The sequence below is a fragment of the Schistocerca cancellata genome, chromosome 10, assembly GCF_023864275.1.
Source record: "Schistocerca cancellata isolate TAMUIC-IGC-003103 chromosome 10, iqSchCanc2.1, whole genome shotgun sequence".
Classification (NCBI taxonomy): domain Eukaryota; kingdom Metazoa; phylum Arthropoda; class Insecta; order Orthoptera; family Acrididae; genus Schistocerca; species Schistocerca cancellata.
In genome coordinates, this window is record NC_064635.1 from 100513530 (window position 1) to 100536638 (window position 23109).

The 23109-nt window shown below is 39.1% G+C and overlaps 1 protein-coding gene across 1 annotated transcript in view; it reads left to right on the forward strand.

Moving 5' to 3' along the window:
- LOC126106625 (GATOR complex protein NPRL3) overlaps nt 1–23109 on the forward strand; it is an 84988-nt gene that overhangs the window by 5686 nt on the left and 56193 nt on the right. Inside the window, 1 exon segment of the mRNA XM_049912980.1 lies at nt 6108–6365. Coding sequence (XP_049768937.1) covers nt 6108–6365 — 258 coding nt within the window.

Sequence of the window (23109 nt, forward strand, 5' to 3'; positions counted from 1 at the left end):
CATATAAAAGTGGCACACCATCTATCATTTGCAAGTACTAATTTCTTCCTTGGGGAAGGTAGAAAGGAAGGGCAAGTCACTTAGCTCCAGGGTGAGAGATACCCGCCTATGAGGGTCACTCCATAAGTCTACATCTATTTGCTTATTCTGCAAATTACACTGAAGTGCCTGGCAGAGCGTTCATCGAACAGCCTTCACACTAATCCTCTATAACTCCACTCTCGAACAGCACACGGAAAAAAAACATACATCTGTATCTTTCCATGTGAGCTCTGATTTCCCTTATTTTATTATAATGCACACTTCCCCCATGTAGGTCATTATCAACAAAATATTTTCGCATTCGGAGGAGAAAGTTGGTGATATAAATTTTGTGAGAAGATCCTGCCATGAGAAATCCCTTTATTTTAATGATATTCATCCCAATTTCTGTATCATATCTGTGACACTCCTCCCCTGTTTCTCAATAATATAAAACATGCTGCCTTTCTTTGAATTTTCTCGATGTACTCTGTTAATCCTCTCTGGTAAGGATCCCACACCACGCAGCAGTACTCTAAAAGAGGATGGACAAGCATAGTGTAGGCAGTCTCTTTAGTAGATCTGTTTCATCTCCTAAGTGTTCTGCCAGTGAAGCGAAGTCTTTGGTGTACCTTCCCCACAACATTTTCTACATGTTCTTCCCAATTTATTTTGTTCATAATTGTAATTCCTAGGTATTTAATTGAAATTATGGCCTATGGATTTGATTGATATTTCTCGTAAATGAAGTTTAATGGATCCCATTTAGCACTCATGTGGTTGACCTCACACTTTTCATTATTTAGAGTCAATTGTCAGTTTTCACACCATACAGATATCTGAATTGTTTTATAATTATTTTTCTGATGACTTTACTAGGCGATAAGTGACAGCATCATCTGCAAACATCCTAAGATTGTCTTCTAAATCGATTATATAGATAAAGAACAGCAGAGGGCCTATAACAAAAACCTTGTGGACTGCCAGAAATCACTTCAGTTTTGTTCGATGACTTTCTGTGAGTTACTACGAACTGTGATATATGCCTGACAGGAAATCACGAATCCAGTCGCATAACTGAGACAATATTTCATAAGCAGGCAATTTGATTGCAAACCACTTGTGAGGTACGGTGTCAAAAGCCTTATGGAAATCTAGAAATACGGAATTGGCCTTTAAATCCCTTGTCAGTAACACTCATCACTTTGTGCGAGTAAAAAGCTAGTTGTGTTTCACAAGAACAGTGTTTTCTAAATCCGTGTTGACTTAGTGTCAAAAGACTCTTTCTCTTTGAGGTAATTTGTAATGTTCGAACACAGTATGTACTTTTTGATCAAAAGTATCCGGACACCTGGCTGAAAATGATTTACGAGTTCTTGACACCCTCCATCGATAATGCTGGAATACAGTATGGTGTTCACCAACCTTAGCCTTGATGACAGCTTCCGCTCTCACAGGCAGTCAGGTGCTGCAAGCTTCCTTGAGGCTGGCAGCCCATTCTTCATGGAGTGCTGCACCGAGGAGAGGTATTGATGTCGGATGGTGAGGCCTTGCACAAAGTTGATGTTCCAAAATATCCTAAAGGTGTTCTATAGGATTCAGGTCAGGACTCTGTGCAGGCCAGTCCATTACAGGGATGTTATTGTCGTGTAACCATTCCGCCACGGGCTGTGCATTATGAACAGGTGCTTGATTGTGCTGAAAGATGCAATCACTGTTCCCGAATTACTCTTCAATAGTAGGAAGCATGAAGGTGCTTAAAACATCAATGTAGGCCTGTGCTGTGATAGTGCCACGCAAAATGAGGGGTGTAAGCTCCCTCCGTGAACAACACGTCCACACCACCTCCTCCTCCTCCTCCTCCTCCTCCTCCTCCTCCTAATTTTACTGTTGGCACTATATACGCTGGCAGATGACATTCACTGGGCATTCACCATTCCCACACCCTGCCATCGGATCGCCACATTGTGTACCATGTTTCATCACTCCACACAATGTTTTTCCACTGTTCAATCGTCCAATGTTTATGGTCCTTACACCAAGCGAGGTGTTCAAATGGCTCTGAGCACTCTTCCGTGGCTCACGGTAGTTTGCAGCATTCGTTTTATTTCTTGCCAACTTGCCGCTACGTCGAACTTTCGTGGTGATCGTTGGGCAACATCTTCCACATTATCTGCAACATAAATAAACTTTCTTCCCACAGTATTTCTGAAAACCCAAAAAGACAAACGTAAGAACATAATAATACTAACTATTCTTACAATTTTTCGTATAAGTCTTGGTCGATTTAATGAGGGGTGGGACAGGCCTAAGCCTTGTGACACCACACCTGATAATTGAAGGGATCGGCAGTAGAAATTGCGGACCCTCAGTGTAGTATTTACTAGCCTAATCACATTATCGGTTGTGTTCCTGAATGCACCACATGCTGGGACCTAATAGTTTCATATGTAAGATTAGAGAGCACTGTCTCCTTTTTGGTGGGGAGGACACAGCATGTTATCTCAGATGGACAGTCATCAACAGATTTAGAAGGAACTTTAGGTGTGGAAGTGTGTTGGTATGTTCATGTTGTATATTAATGACCTTGCAGACAATATTAATAGCAACCTCAGGCTTCCGGCAAATGACATGGTTATTTATAATGAAGTATTGTCTGAAAGAAGTGACGTAAATTTTCAGTCCGATCTTGATAAGATTTCAAAGTGATGCAAATACAGTGAAACCTCTTTATAACATTCCTCCATATAATGTTTTCCTCTATATTACATCCGTTTTTTTCGGTCCCGACAAAAAGCCCGTATAAACAATGCTAAATTTTCCTCTTTACTGAGTTTCCTCTATATTACAATTTCCTCCATGTAACACTCATATTTTTGGAACCCTGGTCAATTATTTACCTCTTTATAACATTTAAGTGACTGGATGTAGACACATAGTTTTCCGTTCTGTGGACTCACAGTTTGCACCAGCTCAGAAAGCCCGCACTCAACGTGTTTCATAGGTCAGCGGCAGAACCCAGTCACATGACATGTGATGCACATTCTGCTTGCGATCTTTTTGGTGCCATTTCAGTCGATGCTTTGTATTCATAAGTGGACATGAGTGTGGAAAGTGGAAGAACATTTCTCTGGAAGAAAAGTTTTCTGTTATTAAAAATGTGGAGGCATCTCCTGGTGTGAGTCACGTGGAGCTACCGAACCAATTTGAACTGGCCCCCTCAACACTCAAACTACTATGAAAAACAGACTGTCGATGATGGAAGGGTTTGAGAATTGTGAAAATTTGAAACGTATGCATGTGAAACCATCGACTTACAATGAAATGGAGGCAGTTTTATTAACTTGGTTTCAGCAAGCACGTCCTGCAAACATTCCTATAAACTGAACTATTCTGAAGGAGAAGGTGCTTCATGCAGTTAGGAATGGAAAATTTTAAGGCGTCCAATGGATGGATTGATAAATTTTGACAGCATCATGGCGTTGTATACAAAGCGGAATGTGGAGAAAGTAAAAGTGTGGATGAACCAACTGTAACTCAGTGGATGCAGACTCTCCCTAATCTGATACATGGCTACAAACTGCGTGACGTTTATAACGGTAATGAAACCGGCATGTTTTTCAATTTAATGCTGGATAAGACATTTACTTTTCGTGGGGAAAATTGCCATTGCGATAAGAAGAGCAAGGAATGTCTTACTGTTTTGTTGTGTACAAATGCCGATGGCAGTGAAAAACTGAAACCTTTGGTTATCGGGAAGCCAAAAAATCCGAGGTGCTTCAAAAAAATTTCCATGTTTCCGTACAAATTTACAAACAATGCCAAGGCGTTGATGACGAGTGATATATTTTTATGTTTTCTCGGAGAATTTGACGCCAAAATGGTGAGTGCTGCAAGGAAAGTGCAGCTGTTTGTGGATAGATGTGTGGCACATCCACCAGACGTATCCTTTCTGAGAAATGTGAAAGTAATTTTCCTGCCACCCAACTGCACCAGCCACCTACAACCTTTGGACTTGGGAATGATACACACCCTTAAGGTTAAATATACAACTGGCGCTGAATATTTTACAGGCAATGAATTTAATTATGTACTTGTGGAGGGAAGTCAGTGCTGAAACTATTAAAAACTGTTTCACAAAAGCAGATTCTGTGAGAATAAGATTGCAGCTCCAGTGGAAGATGTTGCAAGTGATTTGCAAGAGTTTCAGGAATTAATAGGCAGTGATTCTGTCACTTTTGAGGACTTTGTGGCTGTGGATGACAACGTGGCAACCACAGGAGTACAAAGTATTGAGGAGTTGACTACAGAGAGAAGCTTGGAGAATAATAGTGGTAGTGAAAGTGACAGTGACTAGGAAGATGACCATGTGCCCTCATATACTAAGGCAGCTGAAGCCTTTGAAACATTCAGGAGATACATGATGGCCCATAGACTTGAGGACAGAATGAGCAAGAAATGAATGCCGTAGAGTCGAGGAGAAATAGAAAACAAACATGCTTGCTTGAATATTTTAAAAAAATCATAGGTAGTGATTTTCAGATTGCATAGGTTCCTAGAGTTTTGTGCAAATTTAGGTTTCATTTCATAATTTAATTATCAAAGTAATTTTTTTGTAACTAATTCTTTTTTAATCTGTACCACTTACTGTGTTTTTATGTAATATGTGCAGTATATCATAAACAAAATTTGGCTCATATTCTGTAATTGGGTCAACTGAAGAATGGGATACCACCTGTCAGCTTTGGACAATGATGTCATATCTTAAGAATCTGTTATAACTTTTTACTGTACAAACTGATCATTTACTCTCACCACCTACCGGGCCCCATGTTTTAATTACAAAATACTTATCATTTGATACATTGATCATTTGCAACGAATATCATATTACGGTATTGTGAAAATTTAAAATGTCATCTGTGGTACCACTTGTCAAAGCTGATTAGTGGTATCCTTATCTTCAGTAATGCCCTATAATTATTATTTGGAAGCCTTCCTCTTTATAGTGTTTTCCTCTATACAGAATTTGTGATCCCTTGAAAAATGTTATATAGAGGTCTCACTGTATTGGTACTTTAAAATTGTGCACTGCACAAATGGAAAACAACAACAACAACAACAACATGGTATCCTGTGATTATAAAATCAATGAAGTCGCTGTTAGAATCAGTCAACCCATAAAAATACTTGGATGTAACACTTTTTAGGAATATGAAAAGGAATGATCACATAGGCCCAGTCAAGGGTAAAGTAGGTAGTAGATGTTAGTTTACTGGTAGAATACTGGGGAAATACATTCACTCTACAAAGGAGATAGCTTACAAATGACTTGTGTTACCAGTTCTAGAATATTGCTCGAATGTGTGGGACCCATACCAAATAAGACTAACAGGAACGTTGAACATGCACAGAGGAGGTCACAGCTTTGTTCGATCCATGGCAGTGCATCACAGAGATACTGAGGGGACTGAACTGGAAGACTCTTGAAGATGGATGTAAACTATCCTGTGAAAGTCTACTAACAAAGTTTCAAGAACCGGCTTTAAATGATGACTCTAGGAATATACCCCCTACGTATTGCTCAGCTAGAGACAGTGAGGATAAGATTAGAATAATTACTGTATGCACAAAGGCACTCAGTCAGTTATTTTTCCTGTGCTTCATACATCAATGGAATGGGAAGAAACCGTAATAACTGGTAAAATGGGTCATAGCCTCTGCCATGCACTTCACAGAAGTATGCAGAATATAGATGTGGATGTAGATATAAATTCTTTTGGCTTTTTGTATTTATGTTCTTGTCTTTGAATTCCACAGAACATATAACATACAATATCACAAAATATACTGTTTTCGGTAAGCCCTTTCTTCTACCGATCCCTTTAATTCTTCCGTCTTCTTCCAGGAGAGTTCGTTCAAAAATAATTCAGTATCTTCACAATGATTCTACTTGTTTACATTTTTTATATTCTTATGTGTTGCGAATCCTGTTTACATTTTTTATATTCTTATGTGTTGCCAATCCTGTTATAACACTTACTACATTTTTTATTGTTGATCGATACTGTACTGTATATTTACAGGCCGGAGGAGGATCGAGATCGCGGGAGCCATTTGGACGATACTGAGTGTCCCTTCGAGCTGATAGTGCAACGCTCTGCTCTAGCTCGCAAGTTGCGCTCTGTGTACGAGGACTTGAGCACGACAGGGCTGGTACAGATCCGCATCAACAATTGGATAGAAGTGAGCTTCTGTTTGCCACAGAAGGTGCACCAGTGCCACTGCAGGGGCATTGTGCTGGAGCCAGAATCCATCAAGAGGTACCTTGAGTTTGAAGAAAGGTGCGATATACAATCTAACATATGCCTGTTGTGCACTGGACCCCGCTTACCGCACTTTTCTGTATTTTTCTTCAGCCTCGTCTTATGCTTGTTGTTCTTTGTTGGTGTGGAATTGTTGTATTAAGTAATGTATATAATTTGTTAAATTATGAAGGTAAGAAAATGTCCACATACTAATAACGTAAATTCAAATGAAGGAAGCAGCATTATACATTGATCAGCCAGAACATTATGACCAGCGACCTCCTGTCAGTATAAATCGAGGAATGACTGGTGCATGTAGTTATCAGTGAGTGTGCTGTCTGTGTGTGGAATGGGGAATGCGTGCGATGTATCTGGGTTTGACCGAGGGCACATTGTGACAGCCTGGAGGCTCGTCATGAGCATTTTGGAAACTGCAAGACTTGTTGGGTGTTCAAGGAGTGTCTTTAACATGTGGAAAAACCAAGGTGAAACCATGTCCAGATGTGTGGTTGGGTGGCCACCCCTCATTATAGATGTCAAACATCGTAAGCTGGACACACTGGTAAAACAAGACAGGTAGCAAACTGTAATGGAACTAACATCAGACTTTAATGCTGGATGGAGTGTAAGTAGTGTATGTGAACTCGTGGTGCACCGAACACTTCTAATGATGGGCCTCTGCAGCCAGTGACCCATGCATCCGCCAGTTTTAACACCACAACATCGGCAACAACATAAAAATGGGCATGTTACCCCATCGGCACTGGATATTGGCACGGTGGCAGAGCATGGTCTGATGAATCCCAATACCTCCTTAATTGTGCCCATGAGAGATCACAAATCCACCATCTTTCAGGGGAACAGCTCCTTGACACCTGTACTGTGGAATGGAGACAAGCTGGCAGTGGCTTCATTATGTTCGGGGGAACATTTACGTGGCTATCAATGTATACTGGTTTTCAGGAAGATATTGCCCCAAATCGTGAGGACAGGAGAGTGATGGAGTGGCTCGAGGAACACAGTGGTGAGTTTCAGTTGATGTGTTGGTCTCACAACCCGCCAGATCTGAACCCGATGGAACACATCTGGGATGTGATTGAATGTGACATTAGAGCCCATCGCCACCCTCCTTGGAATTTGCAGGAATTAAGTGACTTGTGTGTGTGCAGAGTGGTGCTCTAGCAACCTACCAAGGCCTCATTGTTTCCATGCCACAATGCATCACTGCTGTTATCCGTACCAAAGGTGGACATACCGGCTGTTAGGTTTGATGATCATAATGTTCTGGCTGATCATTGTAAATCAGTTGGCATTTTAACACTTAGTTTTTTTTTTTAGCCAAGGCTTCTCTGTTAGGAGCTCAATGGGCAAAGAACAAGCATGTTTTATAAAATCTTCTAGGATCACACGCAATGTGTGTTTATAGTCGGTGTGATGAATGACAGCTGGCTCTGAATGTAGAAAAATGTAAGTTAATGCAGATGACTAGGAAAAACAAACTCATGTTTGAATACAACATTAGTAGTGTGTTTCTTGACACGGTCATGTCGATTAAATATCTAGGCATAACACTGCAAAGTGAATGGAACGAGTGTGTGAGGATTGTAGTAGGAGAGGTGATTGGTTCACTTAAATGTATTTGGAGAATTTTAGTAAAGTGTGGTACATCTGTAAAGGAGAGTGCGTGTAGGGTACTAGTGCGACCTATTATCGAGTGTTTGGGATCCGCAGCAGGTCGAATTAAAGGAAGACGTCGAAGCAGTTCAAAGGGAGGCTGCCATATTTGTTACGTAGGTTCAAACAACACACCCTATTACGGAGTTGCTGTCGGAACTCGCATGGTAATTGCTGGAGGGAAGGCAGCATTCTTTCTGAGGTGCACTATTGAGAAAAGTTAGAGAACCAGAATTTGAGGCTGACTGCTGAATGGTTCAACTGTCACCAGTGTATGTGAAGATAAGATTAAGAGATTAGGGCTTGTACAGAGGTGTGTCGACAGTCTTTTTCCCCTCACTCTGTTTGTGAGTTGAACAGAAAAGGAAATGATTATTGGTGGTAAGAGTACCCTCCACCATGGACCCTATGGTGTATGCAGATGTAGACGTGTCCCAGTTCCATTAGGATGATGGGTATGAAAAATAATTGATTATGTTCACAAAATCACTGTATTCATTCAAAATAGCCTCCCCCTGAATCAATACACAGCTGAAAACATTTTAGAAGTGTTTTGAAACAATCACTGTAGTTATTTTTTTGAATTTCATTTAGTACTGCAGTGCAATTTTCTTGGGTGTCTGTAACTGAATTGTAACTATGTTCCTTCAATGCTAACTTCAATTTAGGGAACAACCAGATATCTGTTGACCGAGGAATGTGATCCATTTGCCGGCAAGAAACTCGTGCACAGTCTTTTCTTTGTGGGCTGGGGCATTGTGGAGGAGCGACTGGGAACCTACCTTACGGTAGTCAAGTTAAATTCGACAAATTTTCACCCACAAACATTTGGAGGATGTTGAGATAATACTCAGAATCAATGGTTTGCACATGTGGTACAAATGCCTTGTGAATCATTCCTTTGGAATGGAATAAAAGTGTCAGATTTGTCTTTGCATGGCTCTTCTTGCAAGTGCACTTTTTTGGGTTTTAGCTTTTGTGGGCTAAACCACACTAAACTCTGCCGCTTTTTAAGGGGTTCCTGTTGGAAACATCTTGTCTCATTACCAATTACAGTATCACTTTGAGCTGCTTGTAATAGGTCATTGCAGAGTTGGACTCTGCCATATTTTTCATCGCCTCAAATTGCATGCAGCACAAACCACACTCAAATTGCCCAAACCCCCAGGCAAAATTCTGTGCATAAAAGTTTTCGGTATTCCTGACAGCTCCTTGATTAGCAATGGAGAAAAACATGTATTTGATGCAATGACATTGGCTTCTTTTTACATTTTTTCATCTGTACATCTTATTTGTGCCTTTGATGCTCTTGGCGTCTCCTTAATGTCTTCCCTGCCGTCATGAAACAAAGCATACCATGAAAAAAATTTGGATGACTTAAACATTCACTGCAATAAACACTTTTTCGAACATTTTACTGTATGTGAATATATGATTGGTGTGACTAATTCAGCCAAATAGTATAAATCTTAATCTATAGGTAAGGCAGTTGCAAATATTAGTGATTGGCTGATGTGCCTAACTTCAACACAAAACTTAATGTTACCTAACTGTTCCAGTGCCATTTTCCAATGAGTGTAAGACACATACTGTTCCATTTGCAACCAGGACACCCGTTGCAGCAATGATAGCGCTTTGATCCTCTACACAGCCGTTGTTGAAACTTCAAGGATTGTAATGTATTAACTTGCCATGAGTTAGCCTTTCAGTTTGTAATTACACATAAGCATTCCTAATGTAACTGGGGCATGCTGTGCTGTTACGTCTTAGGGATCAAACAGTTGAGCTCTGTTAAATGGTGGGGCATGGGTCATCTGTCTCTTTATCAAACAATGTTTTTGCAACCTTTTCAGGAAATTATTGGTTGATATGTCTCTAAAAGATGGCATTTCTTCCTACTATAGTGATGTTTGTAGCAAAACATTAAAATATTTTATTGCATCACTAGGATTCCCTTGAGTGTCCTTGAGATCAGTCATGATTCAAGGGATATCCTCTAACAGATGTAAGCTCACTGGAAAAAGTATTAGTCACCCCATTAACACTTTGAAGTTGGCACTTATAAGAATATCGGACCAAGAAGACTGGCCATTTATGCTATTATTTAAAGTGTTACTGGCACATATGTCATTGATATAACTTATATAGCAATACAAGGACCAACCCTCAAGATTTATTTTTCATATTTACTTTGGTTCTTTGATAGCTTATAATTTTTAAAATAATGATTATGGTGTCACTCAGTTCTCGAGGCAAGTATCCAACAGAAAGTCTGCACAGAAAGTCTGCACTGCATATGAGGCCCAGCAATATCTCATGCTAGAGTCTACGTGAAGATCAATCTCATCATTACGTCTGCCTCTGGATAAGCTTGATGTACCACAAACAACCAAAGACCGTCTTCTCATGCGGCAACTCATTCAAACACTGAATTTTCCTATGACATTTTGCAAGTTTGTTTGGCATATACATTCTAAACCCACATCTTCCCAGAAAGGTACAAAGATTTCATTGACACACATTGTTGCACCGGCAGAGTAGCAAAGTTGACTATTTTCGATGAAACACAGGATGATTTGTGAAATTGCTGCTGACTTATCTACTTTCTGTGTCTCCTCCCAGTCATTTGGGCTGTAAAATGTTAGACAGATAACAAAAACAGAAATCTCTTTTTAATAACAGTCATCTGAAAACATCTCTGCCTGTCCCATTGGTTGCAAACAAGCTGTAAACCCATTTGTTTCCCAATTTGAAAATGCATGAATATGTTAACAGACATATTAATGCTTTTACTTCATTGACATCAACATCTCGTAGATAGGATAGGTCATAATCTGTTTCCTGTTCTGAATTTGTTTTGTGATCACTAAAGATCTTGAAATCTGGATCATTATCACTGTAATCAAAGGCTCATCTGAAGATTCACTGAGATGTCTTTTTAACATCCGCATCGGTCTTACATAAAACGTGTTCCATAGAAGGCCCAGCCCAGCTTTCCCGTTTCCCTGCAATGAAAAAGCAGCAGCATTCAACAGAACACTGGTACATCTGTGGGACCTCTCAGGGCCCATAAATAAGAAACAAAGAACAGGAACAATGCAAGATTTCTGGCATTTGTAGCTTGCCAACCAATAGGAAGGTACACAGAGGAGTCTATTTCACTTCGCAGAGGAGGGTCGAAATATCACAATGCAAAAAATCGTAGCAGTCTGAGAGATGGTCCATAGTAGTTAAGGAGTAATTAAATTCAGTTACAAAAAGACACACTAGCAGCTCAATTTACTACAGTGTAAGAGAGCAGAGTTACAACAAGCAATGGTTAAACCAAGGGAAATTCACACAACTTATTAGGAATGAAAATTGAAATTCATACAAGAAATAATTATGGTCCAAACTTTGCGTGCAGCACACAACTGGCCTGTTAATTATTATGTATATTAAAAGATAAATGTTCACCACAGGAGTCGTATCACAGCAAGACTTGGCAAAAAATACTTGCAAAAAATACTTACAACTTTCTGCAGAACAACGCCTTAAATAGCTTATTTAAAATAAGAATGTTCTTACCGTACAAAAAGTACCTCTATAAAAATGTGTTGTTGCCTTAGATCGCTGTTACTTTTATTTTACGGCTCCAAAGCCCTTCCAGTGGTATTACAAGACAGTGGGTCTTTAATGGATCACTAATCAATAGTTGAAATTTAATGAAGTTCAAGATTACCAGATTCAGTAAGAAAGTGGATGAAACTTCTATAATACCTTCACAGAAACTGATGTCCTCCATCGCTCACCACACAGGATGTCGAACACACTGAGGCCTGCCTCCAGAACTCGCGATGAAGAGTTTGAGGCCCACTCGGCTGTATACTTCCATTGATTGGCTGTGCACCACACGCAGGGAATGTTGCATCACCTCAGCCGTCACCCCATTTCCCGTTGAATATAAACAGTGGTTTCAATCTCTCAAACGCACAACCTGCTGCTTCAGAACCGAGGCCCAGTAAGCACTGCAAAACCTACAGAGACAAAAGTCACATCAGCAAGCTCAGCATCAAGTTTCCTTCTCTGCCTCTTTGTGTGCCATCTGCACCTGTTGGGAAGCCATGATATCTGTCAGCAAGTCAGTGAGTAGCAGTGTCTCGCAGCTCGTCGATACGAGCTGGTACACAGCTCAGAATCAGTGCCACACAGAATTGCTGATGTTTTGCGTGTTTTGCGTTTGAAAGGTGGATCAGCTCACTGTTAAGCAGGTGGTTATAATGTTTTGGTTGATCAGTGGTTTTCAACACACTGGGTGACAGGTGTTGGTCGTTCCTCTGCATCTTCGTGATGACTGTGTAACTCTTAACATAATACTTGGAATACATGTGGAATAAGCAGTGGCACAATGTAGTCTTAATTCAATCACTTCATTTGGTCAGCTGTTTACATTTATTATCGTAATGTGTGGAATTGATTTAACTTTCATGTTTTGTTTCTTTACCTTGACATTTTAAATTTCTTCTGTGGATTGCTGATTACAGTTTCTTCGAATACATTGCCTTAACCTTTTAGTTACATTGGAACGTGAAAAATTACATAGAATTACTGCATTTGGAGCTTCTGTGTCTACTTTTTTGATCGTCTTGTTCTTATAACAAATTGCACTGTATGTGGTGATATTAAAATAAGGAGGTGGTAGAACTGCTTCAACTAATTGCTAGGAATTGCTATGTCTGTCTGATACTATTTCATTGGCTACTTACAACCAATCTCCAACTCACCCCCCTCGCTTTTCCTCAGCACTCGCAACAAGCATGTACTGACACTGCTGTAGCAGACAAAATCGTTCTTGCTTTTTGTTCCACTGCAGACCCTTCAGTTTTAAAACTAGTGTGTAGCTTAGATAGCGTAATTGTAAATACGTACTTCCGAATTTGTAGTTCTCTTACGACAAGTAGTTCTCTTATGACAAGCTGCTATCTGAACTGGTGTGGATCTGATATATTTGTGCATTGGAGAACAGTTAGAATATGAGAGTTCACAATTTTTGATGTTTTATAAATTTGCATTAATCCACTCATTTTTACATTTCTCTTTGCCCTATGGAGTAGGATACAAGAAATAACTATTGATTTAGTATACATAGCAGAGTTATTTTATTTGATAACACGTTTACGAGGTGTGTGTGTGTTTTAAGTAGGTACTGTTTTGAAATAAAAATAAAACAAGTAGACTCTTCTCAGCAGCTTTATTTTTTACATGAAGGTCTGTACTTTAATCTATGTTTCAACGTAATTCCCACCAATATTACGGCACTTACCATATTGTACAACCAACTTTGAATACCATCCACATAGAACTCTGCAGCCAGAACAAAACCCTTCAGGCTTATATATAGAGCACCTTATGAAATTTTTAAAGAACATCTAAATTATCGAAAGTTATGCCGAGGCAGCAGATTCATTTCAAAACAGTACTCACTTTAAAAAAAGGTGCCTCATACTTTAGTACGTAAACATCTTGCAAGGGAATACCTGACTTTTTTTGGTGAACTAATTTCAAAACCTCTCAATGTACAGAAGTTCAGTACTACTTCTAAAAATAAAAACTGTGATAAAGGAAAATTGTAGATTTCAGTTGCATATGAGGTTTGATCACAAAGTAATGGGATTTTTGATTAAGAAGAATTTTATTTATTCATCATCATCAGCTTTGTCCCCGTCAAAGTAATACTCCTCAGATATAATACACTTGTGCCATCATTTTTTCCTATCTTGGAAGCACCTCTGGAACTCGCTTATTATTAAGTTGTTTAACTCCTTCAATGATTCTGTTTTTATCTCATCAGTGGCAGAAAATTGATAATCTTTCGTGGTTCTGTTCAGCCTCGGGAATACGAAAAAGTCCCAGGGGGCCACACCCAGTGAATATGGTGACTGAGGCAACATAATGGTTTTGTTTTCTATCAAAATAATCACGAACAAGTATTGAAGTGTGAGCGGGAGTTTTATCGTGATGTAATTTGCACAAGTGGTTTTGCCACAATTCTGATCATTGTCTTCAGATTTCTTCAAGCAAATAACGTGTAACTTCCAGTAGCATACCTGTTGACTGTACGACCATAATCATTATGATCATTGGTCAAAATTCAACAGTTTTGGAACAAATTTTGTTGCTGTACATTGCATACCCAAAACATTCAAAAAAATTGTTTGGTATGAGCCAAAGGATATGTCGATATCATCAGCAACCTCTCTGATGGTGATTCAGCAGTTTCCTTAACTTCTTCCATATTGTTGCCGATTATCAATCTTACTCATTGTAGATTTACCAAAACCCACAGTCAACATTTTGAATGTGCTGCAGCACTTTATTCCATTTTTTCAAGGAAAATGTAATGCAAATTCTGTGATCCATCTTTTTCAAAAATAAAAATATGCTTAGCACGTGAAAACACACACAATATTTTCAATTGTCAACAATGAACTAAATATTCAAAACGGCTGAAAATGCAAACATACATAAAGAACATGTGTTCCAGGAAGACAAAAAAATTTGAAAATCAGGTGTATAAAGCCTATGAAGTTAAAAAAAAAAAATCCTGTTAAACCACACCTTGTATGCATTTATGATATTGAAAATGCCATGCCTTTGTTTATTGATTTGTAATATTGATGTATTACCTGTACCTTATGTGATATGATAATTTATACAAAATTATAAGAATTGTTTGACTTTAAGAAACGGCAGATGATTAGATTGGAATACATTGCCATTGTATATCAAGAGACAAATATAACAAATGGTAACAAATGACTAATTATGAATTTTGAAAATTTACTTAGCTTTGGGTGCTTTAACTAAAATGTTTGTGTGGGTTGTTGCATAAATTAATAACCAGACAACTTTTTGCATTCACGTCCTTCTCTCAATTACTTGCATTTGCACCAACTTGTAACAAAACTTTATACAGTAAACATTATGTGCTGATGAACTTTAACATAGCTTCAAACAAGCGAGGTGGCACAGTGGTTAGCACATTGGACTCTCATTTGGGAGGATGACAGTTCAAACTTGCCTCCGACCATCCTGATTAGGTTTTCCGTGATTTCCTTAAATCGCTTCAGGCAAATGCCAGGATGGTTCCTCTGAAAGGACATGGCCGACTACCTTCCCCATCCGTCCTTAATCCGATGGGACCGATGGCCTCAATGTTTGGCCCCCTCCACCCCTCGTACCAACCAACCATGGCTTAAATTCACATGACGTACCAGAGACTGGTACTGCAGTGTGACAACAAGAAACTTTGACTAAATTGGTGGGACTGATGCCAGAGCACAAATAACATACAAAAATTACCGTATTATGATCCATTATATTGATATGCGTACATATTTAAATGTATAATTAAAAATTAATAAAATAGTTTTTTCAATCAGTTGTCTTGAAATGAATCTAAATTATATTTTAATTGCTTAATAATTTTCGGCACTAAATGTTCCCTGAATTTTGGACTAAAGCTGAATAAATCATTAGTCACATATTTGTTTAATACTTTTTTACACATTTTTAAGCTGGTTATATGTAAAGTTGGATTCGTAAATGGTTTGTATGAAATAATAATATTGTGGCATCCAGTAGTGATGTTCATTAAGTTTAGCTACATTTGCAAGCTAACAAAACATCAAAATTATGTATGAGAAAAGTTAACAGTAATTTCAAACATAATCATTTCTGCAAGCTGTTTATCAGGTTTTACATTTAACTTACATTCATAAATATATATCGATCATGTGTTGACCTCATGATGACCTTCCATAGATGGCATTCTAGCGCACTTTGGAACCAGTTCTCACGGACACCCAACTCCTGAAGGTCCTTCTGCAGTTCATTCTCCCAATGCTTCCATGTCTTCCAATTTGACGGGTACCATCAGACTTTCCCGTAAGCACAGCTTTGGCGCAGTGTGTTACCTCTGGGCAGTGTACCCTGCGGGACTTACTCTCCACACTTTCATTTTCTGCACGACATTTGATTGTTTCATCAGGTCGTACAGTTCCTGGTTCTTTCTATGTTTCCCAATGTTCTCTTTATGGATTACGAGGGTGGTTTGAAAAGTTCTTTGGAATGGAATAGAAAAAAGTACTTTCATCACTGAAACTTTTTTTATTTTTCAACGTAGGCTCCTCGTAGATTAATGCGCTTGGTCCAACGATGTTCCAGTGCCTTGATCCTATCTCGAAAATGAGTTTCCTCCAGGCCTGCAAAATAGTTGTCAATTCCGGCTGTCAGTTCTTAGTTTGAAATGAATGTTCATCCATCAAGAAAAATTTTTAGTGTTGGGAAGAGGTGGAAGTCTGATGGAGCCATATCAGGTGAATAAGGTGGGTGTGGCAACAATTCATACCTTAGTTTGTGTAATGCCCATTCTCATGCATTTTTGATCCAGCGTCATTATCTTGCAGATAATTTTTTCATTTCTAATTCTTCAGTTAAAATGTGATATACCCTGTCAGATGACATCTGGCAACTGTCAGCAATTTCACACACTTTTAATCAGCAATCCTCCATGACCATTTTGTGCACTTTTGCAATGATTTCTGGAGTAGTGACACATCTTGGCCAACCACTGCACGGATCATCACCTAAGCTTTCTCGACAAAATTTAAATTAATTTGTCCACTTGGCAACAGTTGAACATGAAGGAGCAGAGTCCCCCAGGGTATTCTGGAAATCAGCATTAATGTCCTTTGCTTTCATACCTTTCTTTACAAAGTACTTAATCACTGCTTGACTCTTGATTTTCTTTTCCATATTCACAAATCGCTATGAAGGAACAGCAGCAGAACCACGTTACCGCCACAGCCCTCTTCCAAGAGCACTGATGTGGCATGAGTTTACAGGCAACAGTCCAATGAATATCACGTGAACAACTTGTTGTGCTAACACTGACCTCAGTAAACTTAGTTTCGGTGCGGACAGTGGTGGGTTAGACCAAAGCTGTTTTAGCAATCAAATCAACGCTGACCTTTTGTGGTGATTCCGAGAACTTTCAAACCACCTTCGTAGATCAAAGATGTTTCTCAGAATTTTCCATTCAAACATCAACATGTTCTCTTCAGTTTTTTTAGTGCTTATGGTTTCTCTCCCATATAACAGAGATACTATCACTGCATTCTTTAAATTTGGTGTTAATTTGACAGACTTCTTGATGACATGTGCTTCAGACTGAAATAATGCGGGGAAATTTTTACATTCAAATTGAAGGGTCAAATAGTATACTAGTCACACACATTGCAATCTCTGACATTATTTATCAGGTTGAAGTTGTAGTGCACAGTTGTAGTTTGTTGGCGAGACATTTAGAAATAAATAGATTTTATTTGCTTCATTAACTGCAACAATTTCACCAAACATTTTGAAAATCTCCTGGTTGAAGCTGGGATAGTGCTTACCAATGCCTCTGACCTGTTGCTCTCTCTGACTCTCCCCAATGTGGACTTAGATCCTGGTTTTGAAGTTTTCATTTTGGCAATTCAGGAAACATTCCAGCTTGAAAATCCCTCATAGTCATTCTGACATTCCTGCCATGCAATGGTTTCTTCATCTGAGGCTTCATAGCTGCCATGCCAAGAGAATACTTTGAATAGTTTTATAGCCCAAGAGAAGGAGCATATGTGACAAGTTTCAGTCACAGAATGAGCTGTGGCATCATTGTGGAGCAGGTATGTCCAACCTTTTAGCTTACCTGGGTTACATTGGAAGAAGACAAGTACTTTTTGGGCCACACATAATATACTTAAACACTGCTAACAATAACTACAGGGGGGGGGGGGGGGAGAGAGAGAGAGAGAGAGAGAGAGAACAAAAAAAGCAACAACAGGGTACAGAATAAGGGATGGAGGAACAGAGAACATCATCATGATTTGCATGAGTTTCAAATTGAAAATATTCAATTCATCGTTTCTTTGTCTTCAGTCTGAAAACTGGTTTCATGCAACGCTCCATTCTACTCTATCGTTTGCAAGCCTCTTCATCTCTAAATAACTACTGCAACCAACATCCTTCTGAATTTGCTTACTGTATTCATCTTTTGGTCTCCCTCTACAATATTTACCCCACACAATTCCTTCCGGTACTAAATTGGTGACCCCTTGATGTCTCAGAATGTGTCCTGTCAACGGATCCCTTCTTCTTTTCAGGTTGTTCCGCAAATTAATTTTCTCCCCAATTCTATACAGTACCACCGCATTAGTTACATGATCTACCAACTCAATCTTCAGCATTCTTTTGCAGCACCACATTCCAAAAGCTTCTTTCTTCTTGTTTGCCATTCTACATTTTATATCCACTCTACTTCTGCCATCGTCAGTTATTTTGCTACCCTAATACTGAAACTCATCTACTACTTTGTGTCTCGTTTACTAATTCCCGTATCATCTCGTTATTCGATTATTGTTGCTTTGCTTTTGTTGTTATTCATCTTATATCCACCTTTCAAGACACTGTCAATTCCATTCAACTGCTCTCCCAAGTCCTTTGCTGTGCCTGACAGAACTTTAATTCCTGCTCCAAATTTTTACTTGGTTTTCTATACTGCTTATTCAGTATATAGATTGAATAACATTGGGGATAGGCTATGATCCTGTCTCACTCCTACATCTACATCTAAATTTATACTCTGCCAACCACCATGAGCTGCATGGCAGAGGGGTACATCCCATTGTACCAGTTCCTAGGGTTTCTTCCTGTTCCATTCACATATGGAGTGTGGGAAGAGGTATTGCCTCACTTGGTCCTACATTTCTCTGGAATCCAAACTGATGTTTCTCAAGGTCGATCTCTACCACCTTTTTTGTTGTTCTGTAAGGAATATGTGTTAGTATTGTGTGGATTTTTTTACCAGATTGTGAGATAGATGCTCACTATAGTTCAATTCTTTTATCTTGGCGGCTCGCGCATGCCCGCCCAGACACGGGAGATTGCTGCGTTGCCAGTTGCACACGCCAATAGAAGCAGCGCCATAGTATAGCATAGTTCGCAAGCTTACGTTTATGAGGGAGCGCGCAGTTCATGAAGTAAAGCCACCACGGCCGCATTAACCCTTTCGCTGCTACAAAGGCGTGCTCCCTGCATTCCGCGCTGTGCGCGATTTTGTCACTGTACTGCTCGCCTGCACTCTTCAAAATTTCGTGCAATGGTTTACTACATTTAATGCTGCATTATAACTGCGTTGAACATCGAAACAAAATTAAGTCATTTCTGGGGGGAAGGTATCAGTAAGAAGACGTGTAAAAATTTTTGAGCCAAATAGTTTTTGTCAAAGCAGTGGGAACACCATGTGTCTGTCCATGCGAGCAGTGCAGTGATGACAAAATCGTGCACAGCGCGGAATGTGGCGAGCACGTGTCTGCAGCAGCGAAAGGGTTAATGAAGAGACAAAGCACTAGAAATTTCAAAAAATTTTATTCAAACGAATATAATTCGTGAAGTAAGGCACTTTGATATTGTTTTTAAATAATGAAAATATTAAGCACCACATAAGGTTTGAACTCATAACCTTTCGCGTAGCAGCCCAACACCTTAACAGTTACACTAACGCACCTTGTCTACCTACATAACGCCATGAGGAGTATAACACATCACGCAAAATACTGACAAACCCTGTTGGTATGACTATGAATTACTCACGCTTCGTCGAAGTACAATAGGAAATAAACAATTACCGCTCTTCTTTATTGTGAAAAGCGGTTCGTGAGAGTGATACAAACACCTTTCCTTTCTATTGCCTGAATTAGGAGGCTTATTGCTTGTTTGGTTTAATTAATTAATAGAATATGAAGCAATTGGTATAAAGAATGCTTTTTCCAAACTTTCTATAAAATAATGTCTGCTATCAAGACATTGCTTTTGTTCAGTTACTTTATTTATGACTGAACGTTTCTAAAACTGAAGACACTCATCCATGCTCTGCACTGCAGTCGAGATGTGGCAACGTCGTTCTCTGTTCATTGGCTGGCTGTGTTTTGTGACGTCAGATGCGCAGAACGAACCTAAACTCGGCCGCCAAAATAAATGACGCGCTCTTTAGATGGGCTGCATTGATACTTGCTTTGGGCTGCCTGCTGTGGGTTGGACACCACTCCCAGGGAGCAAACACCCCCCCCCCCCTGCCCCCTCCCAGACAGCTTCCTGTGACACTTTGTCTTCTTGCAAGCCTCCAGTAATCTTCTCAGGAGACATTAATAATTTGCTCTGTAACAGTTAAAGCATAATGGTAGTCCCAAAAAGCACTCAGTGTCGCCTTGTTCGATGATGTCCAGAAGTAAATCAACATATCCATTGCTTGCTATGCTCCTTTGTCATGGGGCTGTAGTCATATGTCCGTCATTTGTCCAAGGTGATTAGAACACTAAAGAAGTCCCGACACAGCAACAAAATTTTCACTGCTGCCTCCATTCACCAGGCTTTTTGAAAGGAAGTGAACGATCATGAAACCCAGCAGGCAGTCACCTTTTTGTCATATTCAAAACAATATACAGGATCAATCATTTTATAAGGAAGCTCTCCCTAAGGTTGGTGTTTGCATAAAAACAACAAGATGGCGTTGTGGATCTGCTTTTATGCAAAACACTTTTGTTTCATTTATTTTCTTCTCCAAACTGGTTTTAGTGACAATATCACCATCATACTAGAACATGCAAAATTAACATTGATATAAACACTACTAAACATTAATTACTTGTGTGCTGTTTTGTAGCCTGTTAATAGTTTTATAATCACTTATTAACTTTAAGTATCAGTATGGTTTCTGTTTTTGTTGCCTTTCTTTCTGGCATATTTTCTGTGTTTTGTTGCCATTTCTTCAGCATACAGCATGCCATCTGCAGCTGTATGAGCAGGTGTTATTAACAAATATGAAAAAAGAGCATTTATATCTGCCAGCATTATTACTATCTCTCTCAAATTCCCACATATCACACAGAGTCATAAATAAGGAACAGAAGTCGTCGGAACCCGTGCTACAATTTTCAAAACCTTCCCACAGTATGCAATAGATTCTTGCCCCACACAAAAACAGCAAAATGGTGCAATATTTTTGAATTATGATCAAGGTGTAAAAGTAATGTTTGTCTGCATTTAAAAGAAACTACAAGCTGACCAGCAAACTAGAGTACGTGACAAATTATGTAATATCCTAGTGCCCACCAAAACTGTATCCACATCACTAACGTTGACATAAACAAGTTCAGTTTTTCATATTTGTTAGTAACAACCACTCATACAGTTGCCGATGACATGACATGCTGCATGCCAAAGAAATGACAACCAGGTACACAAAATACACTGAAATAGTGGCAACTAGCATTGAAACCCTGCTGTGATTTAAAGTAAAGACATTATAAAACTATTCACGGACTACAATATTTGGAACCAAAAAGTACATGTATAATAGTGTTTTGTGATGTGCATAATGAAGCTGATTTTGCATTACAGACTAATGAAAAACCCACTGGTGAGGGTGATATTGCCGCTGAAACTAGTTTGGGAAATCAGATAAATAAAACAAAAGTGTTTTGCATCAAAGTGGATTGGGAAATCAGATAAATAAAACAAAAGTCTTTTGCATCAAAGTGGATCCACAGCCCTCATATTGTTGTTATGTGTGGGATGGTGAAAATGATTAATCCTTGACTGATTTTCATTTCGCCCCCCATCACATTGATTGTGATAATCCTACTTAGCACTGGGTCTCCATATCTGTAATTGTTCCTGCTTCTTCTTAGAGATCTGGTGTGGCACTTTATTCTTTGGCATTCGTACTTGTTTGACCATACTGTAAACGTCTGCACCATCCACTTATTGTGTCACTTGATGGTGTACTGTTACCATACATTTCCAGCTTGGAATGGATTGTTGCAGTGTTGCTCCCCTTGAGACGCAGAAAATGAATTGCCACACAATACTTCACTTTATCAGAAGTCTCTGCCATTTTCTCTTGGCTCGTCTAGCGGTGTGCTACATTCCTGTGATTTCAAACCTGGGGATTTCAATGTATAACATGTCTGCCGACATTTACTTGCAAACAAACAAAAAATTATTAATTAACTTATTTTTAGGTGATAATTAAAACTTTGGTACCTCTCATAAAGAAGCTTTCTAGCATCTTCTCTCTCATTTTTCATCTCGTTTCCTTACAAGAATTGTGTATTACTGACTAGTTGTCATACTTTTTGCAAAGTAACGAACTTCAGAAAATACTGGTCTCTATATTTGTGGCAGATGGAGTCCACATCCCCTATTCTGATGCTGAGGCACCGGTTTCTTCTCACTGCTTTGAATGCTGTTTCATTTTGGCACAGAGTGATGGAATTGTGGCTTATTGATATTAACTAATTAGAATGCAAAATCAGCTCTAGTCTTTTTTAAAAGATCAAAGCGTTGCTGAGATTTAAATCTTCTCTGGTTTTCAGCTGGCTGATTGTATATGACTGGTACAGTACGAGGGGGTACCCAAAAGAAACCAAATTTTTTTAACTTATTTATTCAAATTTTAATCACAAACCTTCAAAGTAATCTTCACCTGCAGTATTACACTTGTCTAATCTTATATTCCATTTTTCAAAACAGTATTTAAATTTATCTTCTGTGATGCTTGACAGCATCTCCATTTTTTTTGTCTTCACCTCAGTAACATCAGCAAAACACTTTCATCTCGTGTCACTTTACATTGTAGGAAACAAAAACATGTCTTACGGGGCAAGGTCAGGTGAGTATCGAGTGTTGAGGAACAGGCGTCAGCCATACCTTTTTCGGTTGAGAGTCGTCATACAGACAGGGCTCTGTAAGCAAGGACATTATCATGATGGAAAAACCAGTCACCTGACTGATTTTGCCACACACAGTTTTGCAGGCTATTCAAAACTTCCAAGTGGAAAGCCTGGTTAACTGTCTGACCTTGCAAAAAGAACACTGAATTGACAACTCCTCTCACATTGAAAAAACAAGTCAGCATTGTTTAAATGTTTGATTTTATCTGGTGAGATTTCTTGGGGTGAGACTTACTTGGAATCTTCTACTGGCTTGATTGTTGCTTTGATTCAGATCATAAGCATAGCACCAA